The 11,483-nt window shown below is 35.1% G+C and overlaps 1 protein-coding gene across 10 annotated transcripts in view; it reads left to right on the top strand.

Annotated features, from left to right (window-relative positions):
• The window catches only part of SUPT3H (SPT3 homolog, SAGA and STAGA complex component), a 668,918-nt gene that overhangs the window by 370,623 nt on the left and 286,812 nt on the right, over positions 1 to 11,483 (top strand). For 7 of the 10 annotated variants that reach the window (XM_056818332.1, XM_056818334.1, XM_007484000.3 and 4 more), the window contains one exon: positions 2,812 to 2,896. In XM_056818332.1, coding sequence (XP_056674310.1) covers positions 2,812 to 2,896 — 85 coding nt within the window. Of the gene's footprint in view, positions 1 to 2,811; positions 2,897 to 5,928; positions 6,206 to 11,483 lie in introns of all 10 variants that reach the window. The other 3 variants (XM_056818338.1, XM_056818339.1, XM_056818336.1) reach the window with 1 other exon arrangement.

Here is an 11,483-nt window from a genome sequence, read left to right as displayed (position 1 = left end):
ATCCCTGAGACTAACTTGCTCCCAGGTGGTTGGGAATGAATGGAAAAATTGGAACACATTTCACAAAGTTGCTTGATTATGGCATTTATATTTAGTCTAAAATTTAAAACAATTATATTAAAGTATAGTCAAACTCTGGGAATTTCAAAAATGTGCATATCAATTTTTTATTTTTGTTTTTTATTTGTTTTTAATTTTTTTTAAACTCTTACCTTCTGTCTTGGAGTCAATACTGTGTATTGGCTCCAAGGCAGAAGAGTGGTAAGGGCTAGGCAATGGGGGTCAAGTGACTTGCCCAGGGTCATACAGCTAGGAAATGTCTGAGGCCAGATTTTAACCTAGTACCTCCTGTCTCTAGGCCTGGTTCTCAATCCACTGAGATACCCAGCTGTCCCCTCAATTTTGTTTTTTAAAGACCAGATTTTGCTTATTACATAAGATATTTTTGTTTGGTACATAGAAAGTATCTATCAAACATGTCTTCTTTCTGGTATCTTTTTTGCATATAATTTTAATGATATAAATTCCCTTAAAGGCTTATTTCTTTTATTAATGGGTATTTATTCAATAGTCATCTTCAATTTATATTGTTTGTTTTAGCAGACATACACAGGCCTACAACTCTAATTTAAACTCATAGTTTGCTATAGCAATCCCTTCACAAAAATGGTGAATGGGTTAATCCTAAATTCTTATAGGCTTTTGGAACACAGACCCATGAATTTCATGTCACATGGAATCCCATTTATTAATACAAGCATGAAAGAAAGGAAAGAAGTCTATCTTTCCTTGTAAATAGTCTCAGGCTTTTGGCTTCTGTTATCCTCTCAATAAGTGAGAAGCAGTATTAGGGTGTTAGGCTAAAGAAGTGTTCATTCAGACATTTTGCAACTAGATTGACTTGATATGATGCCTCCCAAACTGAGGATGAGGATCTAAAGATTAATAATGATAGTAGTTTTCCTTCTTTGGTGTCACTTATTTGCCATCAACCACTGCCACCAGAATCACAGCTCTTACTTCTGCATTTAAAATTAGGGGATATATGGAAGAGCATCAAGGATGCATGCAGAAGAAGCTTTGGTTGTGGGCCAGTTCAAGAAAGCAAACTTAGATGGTGATGGAGAACTAGACAGGAAATATCCAGAGAGTATGGTCAGACTGGGAAGAGAAGCAGGGAAAGGAAAGGAAAGCAAAAGGAAGAGGCCATTGGGCAAATACCTTAGATTGTCTACTATAATAGCAGATATGTTATAGGCACCTGAGAAAGACATGGCAGTCAACGAATCAGCAACTCAGCTATATTATTTTCAAAATGAAGATGAGTAGGCTTAGATTTCAAATGACTGGTAGGATTGCAATGGTTGAGTTCTCTAGCTTAAAAAGACTACACATTTGTACAGAAAAAAGGAAGCAAGTGTTATATTTAAAATTGATATATCTACCACTTATTATTCTTTGTAAAGTTTATTAATAGAAAAAGTAGAGAAGCATAGATTTAAATCTCTTCCTTACTCTAAGTTCTCAGACCACATGTCTTTATTTTATTGCATCTTTTCTCTCTCCCTCACCTCTCTCTTCCAGCCAAAAAAAACCAGGTATGCTCCACTCACTTTTATTGATGATCAGATGTTTAGGGACATCTGATGTTTCCCTACATGAGGGGGAGGAGATGAACTTAGCTTGACACACAAGTATGACTTGGAACAATAGTTTTAATTTTTGTTTTGCAGGAACCTCCCTACTAATATCTAGTTTTGCACATTTGGAGAAAAAATTATCAGAATTAATGTGGGAAAAAACTATGGAGAACAAAAAAGTACCAACATACTTTATTAATTTACCAAATACTTTGACTAAATAGCAAGGGTTAATCAACATGTATTCATTATCTTATTCATGCATTAAGCAAACATTTTTAAGTGTTTGTTGTGTACAAACCCTTGTACTACATGAGAGGAGGGAAAAACATTGCAAAGCCACCAATTTTTTATGAAACATAAGCTTTTTGACCTCAAGAGTTTATAGACTATTCGTTTATGTAACAGAGATAGTTGTGAGTAGTTAGTCCCTGCAAGTATCCATGAGACCTTTTCTACAACTTCTATTCTTTGAGTTTTCTGGGCCACTGGGTGTTTAGATGACCCAAAGTCAGCAAACCAGCATGGGTTAAAGGCAAGTGCTGAAGCCTAAACTTTATCTATTTTGCCATTGATATTTACTGCATTTTTTGCATGATTCAAAGGTTTTTGACTTTGCTCTTACTTTCCCCATTTCTTTAATACCTTCCCTCCTCAAGTCTGCCTTACTTTAAGGCTCAATTCCTGGTCTAGCTATTTGTTCAGTCTTAACTATTATCATTCTCTCTACCTAGGCTCATGTATATACTTATTTATATATTGTGCCTCCTCACAAGTCTCCCAATAGATTGCAAGCAAGAGCTGTTTTTTCCCTGTTGTGTTTGCATCCTAAGTACCCTATGCATTAGTGAATGCTGCTTCTTCAATTGGACTCTAGTTAGGTACCTATCCTGAAGAAATACTAAAAACATAAATAACTGGAACTACTCAGTTTATGCAGGGTGATGTCTATAGGGAAGAACAGTACGTATTAGAATGCATAAGTTAATAAAACCATCTAATATCTTGTACATCTCAAGTGCTTACTAAATGTTATATTTCTTGAATTGCTTTAGGTGCTATTATATTAATTGCCTGCTTTCTAAACTTTCTACCGGAAAACAAATCAGAGCTCTCCACTATCAACTTTCTTTGTCTTTATTTTAATAGTTGTTTATTTGCTTGTTTCTAGGTTTTCTCTAGGAGATGCTAGAAGGCCACTTCATGAAACAGCAGTCTTGGTAGAAGATATTGTGCATACCCAACTGATTAATTTGGTAAGAATATATATTGTCTTCTGCAGAATAACCCAGTTTAGAGTATTTTTTTACTTAGTACCTTGGCTCTCCATGAATACTCTTTTCCCTTCTGTTTTTACTGTGCTAGATCTATTCGCCAAATGTAGCTTTTCTCAGATGAGAGCTGAGAAAAAAAAAGCTTTTTTGTCATCTAATTAGAATAATTGTCATTGAGGTTTAACATCTCCCAGGGTATATGCATTTTCAGAGAAGAAGATGCTGGAACAAATGAAACTTTAACAGTGAGAGGGCAGTATGTGACCCAGTTGAAAGAATACTGGGCCTGAAGTTGGGAAGATCTGAGTTCAGTTTCTACCTTAGATACTTACTTAACTCTTTGTCCCTAGGCAAGTCACTTAACCACTAGACATTTCTTACTTTACATAATTTGGACCAGTTCACAAACCTCTAAGTAAAGCAATTTTTAAAAATTATTTAATTAATTTAGAGTATTTTTCTATTGTTACAAGATTCATGTTCTTTCCCTGCCCTCCCCAAACTCCTTCCCATAGATGACATACAATTCCTCTGGGGTTTTACATGTGTCATTTATCAAGATCCATTTCTATACCATTGACATTTGCACTGGGGTGATCATTTAGAGTCTATATCGACCCTTGTGAATGAGCATTTGCTTTTCTTCTGTGTTTCTATTCCCAGGGTTTTTCCTCTGATTGTGGACAGCATTCTTTCTCAAAAGTCCCTCAGAATTGTTCCTTGATCATTGCATTGCTGCATATACATTACATTCAATTGTGCCACACTTTATCTGTCTCTGTGTACAATATTCTCCTGGTTCTGTTCCTCTCACTCTGCATCAATTCCTGGAGGTTGTTCCAGTTCATGTGGAATTCCTCCAGTTCATTATTCCTTTGAGCACAATTGTATTCATCACCGACATATACCACAATTTGTTCAGCCATTCCCCAATTGAAGGGCATCCCCTCATTTTCCAATTTTTTACCACCACAAAGAGTACAGCTATGAATATTTTGGTACAGGTCTTTTTCTAAGTAAAGAAATTTTTAATGTAATATGAATTTACTTGCCAGCATGGAGAAGAAAGGAAGTGAGTGAGGTTTGAAAAAGGCTGCTCACTTTCGGAGGTGTTATGTGTAAATTTTATCTTGTTGATATATTGATATTTATGGCCAGTATATGTTGATTGGCTAACGCTTTCAGGGAGCTCTAGTGGAAGATAGTTGATAAATTCGCTGGATAAAAGCTCAAATCCAATGTTGTTTATTACTTATGTCTAATAGGAGAAGCAGGGACAGGAAAAAGATATAGGAATAAAGAAGGATTTATTAAACTTAACACTAAAGTTTCTAATTATAACCTAAAACCTACTGTCCCTCAAGATACTTTTTCATGTAGAACCAGGGTGAACCTATACTAAATCTATTCTCAATATCTAAAGATTAAATCTATTTTAATCTATTGTTGGTTCTATTAACTTTATCCAAATGGAATATGATGGAACAGTTCTTAGGTGGGCTTTCCTACTTATGTACCAAAATATTCAGAGCTGTACAAAATATTCCAATTTAGGAACAAAAAATATCATTATATTAAATGGTAAAATAGAAAATTACATGTACTACTATTCACAATTACTACATTTTTCAATTTTGATTAATTATTTGGGGGAATGTACTTTGGTGGAGATTTTTGTTGGCATATATTATTGCAAATTGGTTCATTGTTAGAAAGTGCCTGTTGTGTTCAAAGAATAGTTGCTCAATAACAACATTCAATTTAAGAGATGAAATAACTTAGTGATTAGAGAGCTGGTCTGACAGCCAGGAAGAGCTGGGTGCAAGTCCCACTAACTGTGTGATCTTAGCCCACTCATTTGCCATAGACAGCTCTCTATGTTTGTAGAGTGCTGATAAAGTACCAACTTGCATTGGTAGAGGGAATTTCCTCATCCAGGAAGTTTCTTCTAACAATGAAATCTCAAATTTGACCTATTTGTATAAGGTTTACTCCTCAATTCGATTTTTACCATGCCAGTGAAACGGTGCTTTATTTTTCAAGTAATCTAGGGGAAAAGTTGGTGCTGTTTGTTAGCACAGAGTGATGAAAGAAAAAGACAAAGAGCTTGAGATTAGGATACTAGAATTCAAGGCAATATGGTGGAGTGGAAAGGATGCTGTCTCTGTATTCCTAGCCTAGGGTTCAAATCCCTCATCTCTGTGACCTTGATTTGATTCTCTTGAGCCTCATTTCCCTAACATAGAAGATATAAGATGTAAATTATATCACACGTACAAACTCATAATATGAGAAGGCTAGACTGAATGAACCCTGAGGTCCCTTTGAGTTCCTAATCTCTGCTTTATCTCTTATAGTATCTGTATGATCCAGAGGTATGTCACTACCTTTCTGACTCTCAGTGTCCTCATCTGTAAAACAGTGATAATTATGTCTTTACTGTCTACCACTCATGGCTTTTGTGAGGAAATCACCTTGGTAAATCTTAAAGGGCTTCATCATTATGACCTATCATTATTTAATTTTTTTCAAAATTCAAGTTAACTATCATTCAGTTTATTATTTAGAAAAGTAATAACATTATTTTATCAATTATATTATTATTTTTCCTCAAGCTTAAGCTCAAATTAAAATTTTTTTTATCATTTTTGTGAGTTTTAAACTAGATATTGATGGTCATTATTATCAAATAAGAAGTTATTCTTTTCCATGATTCCTTTAAGCAGTTTCAGTACTAGTCATTAAGATTTGATATGATCCGCACCATAAAGGTTAAGTTAAAAATTCCAATTAGTCTCACAGACTTCAAGGTTATGTTGATTTCCCTGACCTTTTAGAAATGTATATGCTCAAACTATGATGACCTTATTGTTATTTATCAAATAAACTTGATGGATATACGAGAAACATTTGACCTTTAATGTTTCTTTTTTTAAGTTGAAGTTTAGGTGAACCAAAAGTCCAATACACTTAAAAGTCTGAAACTTTTTATCCTCTGGTCATGTCCATTTTAGGATGATGATGATAATTGTTGCCAGCCTATGGAATAGAACTTTGACTACTGTTGTATAATGACCTACTGGAGACAAACATTAATTACAAAATGGAAACAGTCATTAATTATCATCCAACCCTAGTGTAATGAAGAGAAAAATGGATTGGGACTTGAATTCACATATAGACTTTGCTACTCCTGCCTACATGATTTTCATCAAGACACTTCCCCTCCCAAAGCTCTAGTTTCCTCAGCTGTAAAATTTGTTATTTGAACTTTCTGATTTCTTCCACCAGGTATGTTCCTTTGACCCTATTCTATAGTTCCTCTTCTATCTAGCCTTTCTCTGCATATGATTTGCCCTTGTGCACATGTGTGTGGGCATGTGTGTATGTGTACATGCATGTGTACGTGCCTACACACACAGGCTCACACACACTTTCTCTGTAAGTTATATTGTTTTTGTGGGTTTTCCCTTCCTAGAAAGTCTTTAGTTGAAGCTGAGGTATCATAGTTTGACTCATAATAGTCTTATGCTCTAGAATCATCACGCCTTCTTCCTAGGGAAGCAGTTAATCAAGATCTCGTTATCATATTAGAACAATCAATTAATCAATAAATTTTATTAAACTTAATTGGTACTACTAGTGTTTCTAGTATAATGTTAAATAATAGAGGTGATAGTGGGCACCCTTGTTTCACTCCTGATCTTATTGGGAATGCATCTAGTTTATCACCATTGCAGATGATGTTGGCTGATGGTTTTAGATAGATAAAGATGGTTTTAGATACTGTTCATTATTTTTAGGAAAGACCCTTCTATTCCTGTGCTTTCTAGTGTTTTCAATAGGATTGAGTGTTATATTTTGTCAAAGGCTTTTTCTGCGTCTATTGAGATAATCATGTGATTTTTGTTGGTTTGCTTGTTGATATGGTCAATTCTGTGAATGGTTTTCCTGACATTGAACCATCCTTGCATTCCTGGTATAAATCCTACTTGATCATGGTTAATGACTCTTCTGATCACTTGCTGGAGTCTTTTTGCTAGTATCCTATTTAAGATTTTTGCATTTGTGTTCATTAAGGAGATTGGTCTGTAGTTTTCTTTCTCCATTATTGACCTGCCTGTCTTTGGAATAAGTACCATATTTGTGTCATAAAAAGAATTTGGTAGAACCCCCTCTTTGCTTATTATGTCAAATAGTTTGTATAGTATTGAGATTAGCTGTTCTTTGAACGTTTGATAGAATTCACTTGTGAATCCATCAGACTCTGGGGATTTTTTCTTAGGGAGTTCTTTGATGGCCTATTGGATTTGTTTTTCTAATATGGGTTTATTTAAGAATTCTATTTCTTCTTCTGTTAATCTAGGTAATTTATATTTTTGTAAATATTCATTCATATCACCTAAGTTGGCATATTTATTTCCATATAATTGAGCAAAATAGTTTGTAATTATTACCTTAATTTCCACTTCATTGGAGGTGAATTCTCCCTTTTCCTCTATGATATTGTTAATTTGGTTTTCTTCTTTCCTTTTTTTAATTAGATTAACCAGTACTTTGTCTATTTTTTTTCAAAATACCAGCTTCTAATCTTATTGATTAGTTCAATAATTCTATCACTTTTGATTTTATTAATTTCTCACTTAATTTTTAGGATCTCTAGTTTGGTTTTCTTCTGGGGGTTTTTAATTTGTTTGCTTTCAAGTTTTTTGATTTGCATGTCCAATTCATTGATCTCTGCCCTCCCTAATTTGTTAATATATGAACTCAAGGTTGTAAATTTTCCCCTGAGTACTACTTTTGCTGCATCCCATTAAGTTTGAAAGGATGTCTCATCATTGTTATTTTCTTCAATGAAATTATTAATTGTTTCTATGATTTGTCCTCTAAATAACCTATTTTGAAGAATCATATTATTTAATTTCAAATTAATTTTTGATTTGGCTCTCCATGTACCTTTAGTGATCATTATTTTTATTGCCTTATGATCCGAAAAGGTTGCATTTTTTATTTCTGCTTTTCTGCATTTGTATGCCATGTTTTTATGACCTAGTATATGGTCAGTCTTTGTGAATGTACCATGTGCTACTGAAAAGAAAGTTTATTCCTTTTTGTCCCTATTTATTTTTCTCCATACATCTATTAACTTTAATTTTTCCAAGATTTCATTCACCTCTTTTACCTCTTTCTTATTAATTTTTTTATTTGATTTATCTAAATTTCATAGTGGTAAGTTCAGGTCTCCCACTAGTATAGTTTTACTATCTATTTCCTCCTTCAATTCTACTAGTTTCTCCATTAGTAATTTGGGTGCCATACCATTTGGTGCATACATGTTGATTAGTGATATTTCCTCATCTATCATGTGTTTTGATGAGTTTATGATTGGGGTTTTATTATTAAAAGATCGCTCTCGGAACAGGCTTGGGGTAAATGACCTCAGCAAGATAGTCCATGACAAGTCTTTAAATCCCAGCCTTTGGGACCCGAACCTACTATTTTATAAAAGCTGGGAAAATTGGAAGACAGTGTGGGAGAGATTGGGTTTGGATCAGCACCAGAAAGTATAGGAATGGAAGGGTCTTTCCTAAAAATAATAAACATTATTTTTCTAAAACTATCAGCCAATACCATGTGCAATGGGGATCAAGTAGATGCATTCCCAATAAGATCAGGAGTGAAATAAGGGTGCCCATTATCACCTCTATTATTTAACATTGTACTAGAAACACTAACAGTAGCAATTTGAGAAGAAAATGAAATTGAGGGTATTAAAATTGGCAATGAGGAAACCAGGCTATCACTCTTTGCAGATGATATGATGGTCTACTTAAAGAATCCTGGAGAATCAACCAAAAAGCTAGTCAAAAGAATCAACTTTAGCAAAGTTACAGGATACAAAATAAACCCACATAAGTCATCAGTTTTTCTATATATCTCTAACACATCTCAGCAGCAAGAATTAGAAATAGAAATTCCATTTAAAATCACCCTTGACAATATAAAATACTTAAGAATCTATTTGCCGAGACAAACACAGGAACTAGATGAACACAACTGCAAAATACTTTCCACACAATTAAAATTAGTCCTAAACAGTTGGAAAAACATTAACTGCTCATGGGCAGGACGGGCAAACATAATAAAAATGACCATCGTACCCAAACTTATCTATTTATTTAGTGCCATACCCATTGAAGTTCCAAAATTTTTTTTACTGATTAAAAAAAAACAAACAACCTATAACAAAGTTCTTTTGGAAGAACAAAAGATCAAGGATATCCAGGGAATCAATGAAAAAAAAATGCAAAGGAATGTGGCCTTGTAGTACCAGATCTCAAACTATACCATAAAGCAGTGGTTGTCGAAACAATATGGTACTGGTTAAGCAACAGAAAGGAGGATAAGTAGAAGAAACTTGGGGTAAGTGACCTCAGCAAGACAGTCTATGATAAGCCCAAAGATCCCAGCTTTTGGGACCAAAATCCACTGTTTGATAAAAAACTGCTGGGAAAATTGGAAGACAGTGTGGGAGAGATTAGGTTTGGATCAACACCTCACACTCTACACCAAGATAAACTCAGAATGGGTGAATGACTTGAACATATAGAAGGAAACTATAAGCAACTTAGGTTGATACAGAATAGTATACATGTCAGACCTTTGGGAAAGGAAAGATTTTATAACCAAGCAAGACTTAGGAAAAGTCACAAAATGTCAAAAAATAATTTTGATTACATAAAATTAAAAAGGTTTTGTACAAATGAAAGAAATGTAACCAAAATTAGAAGGGAAGTTACAAATTAGGAAATAATCTTCATTACAAAAACCTCTGACAAAGGTCTAATTACTCAAATTTACAAAGAGCTAAATCAATTGTACAAAAAAATCAAGCCATTCTCCAATTGATCAATGGGCAAGGTACATGAATAGGCAATTTCAGATAAAGAAATTAAAACTATTTACAAGCACATTAAAAAGTTTTCTAAATCTCTGATAATCAGAAAGATGCAAATCTAAACAACTCCAAGGTATCACCTCACACCCAGGACATTGGCTAACATGACAGCAAAGGAAAGTAATGAATGCTGGAGGGGATGTGGCAAAGTTGTGACATTAATGCATTGCTCCCTGGTGCAGGTTGGAACAGCACCTCTGTTTTGCTGAGGCTGATAGTCAGGCCAAACAGTTTTGTTGCGGTAGAGAACCTGTCCACAGTGGCTTGAAGATGATTTTCTTGGTGGGTCATGAGAGCACAGTCATCTGCAAAGAGAGCTTCCAGGATGAGTCTCTCTGTTGTCTTTGTTTTTGCAGTCAAGAGGCGAAGGTCGAATAGTGAGCCATCCAGTTGGTATTTGATGTAGACGCCCAGGTCTAGATCCATCACAGCATGTCGTAATACTTGGGTGAAGAATAGGGTGAATAGCACCGGAGTAAGGACACAACCTTGTTTCACGCCATTAGAGATGTTGAAGAGATCAGAAGTCTCTCCACCAGATAGGACTTCCCCTGTCATGTTGACATGAAAGAGCTGGATCAGTTTGACGAATTTAGACAACCTCTAACACCCTATACCAAGATAAACTTAGAATGGGTGAATGACTTGAATATAAAGAAGGAAAATATAAGTAAATTAGGTGTAACACAGAATAGTATACTTGTCAGATCTTTGGGAAAGGAAAGATTTTAAGAACAAGCAAGAGTTAGAAAAAATTACAAAGGGGGCAGCTGGGTAGCTCAGTGGATTGAGAGCCAGGCCTAGAGACAGGAGTTCCTAGGTTCAAATTGGGCCTCATTTTCTAATTCTTTGCCATCACAAAGAGCGTAGCTATGAATATTTTTGTATGAGTCTTTTTCCTTATTATCTCTTTGTGTTACTAACCCAGCAAGTACTATGGCTGGATCAAAGAGTCCTTTAGTGCCCTTTGGGCATAGTTCCAAATTGCCCTCCAGAATGGTTGGATCAATTCACAATAAGGAAAAAGACTTGTAAAGGAATATTCGTAGCTGTACTCTTTGTGGTGGCAAAAAAATTGGAAAATGAGGGATGCCCTTCATTTGGGGAATGGCTGAACAAATTGTGGTATCTGTTCGTGATGGAATACTATTGTGCTCAAAGGAATAATAAAGTGGAAGAATTCCATGTGAACTGGAATGACTTCCAAGAATTAAAGCAGAGACAAAGGAGATCCAGGAGAGCATTGTACACAGAAACTGATACACTGTGATACAATCGAATGTAATGGACTTTTTCATTAGTGGCAATGCAGTGATCCTGAACAACTTGGAGCGATCTATGAGAATAAACACCATCCACATTCAGAGGAAAAACTGTGGGAGTAGAAACACAGAAGAAAAACAACTGCTCTATTACATGGGTCGAGGGGGATGTGATTGGGGATGTAGACTGTAAATGAACATCGTAGTGCAAACATCTACAGCATGGAAATATGTTCTGATCAAGGACACATGTAATACCCAATGGAATTGCCCGTCAGCTATGGGAGAGGTGAGGGGAGGGATCCTAGTCAAGTAATTTCTTTAGACTAATGTACTTGGTCTGACAAAG

The sequence above is a fragment of the Monodelphis domestica genome, chromosome 2, assembly GCF_027887165.1.
Source record: "Monodelphis domestica isolate mMonDom1 chromosome 2, mMonDom1.pri, whole genome shotgun sequence".
Lineage (NCBI taxonomy): Eukaryota > Metazoa > Chordata > Mammalia > Didelphimorphia > Didelphidae > Monodelphis > Monodelphis domestica.
This window is presented reverse-complemented; position numbering and strand designations above follow the sequence as displayed.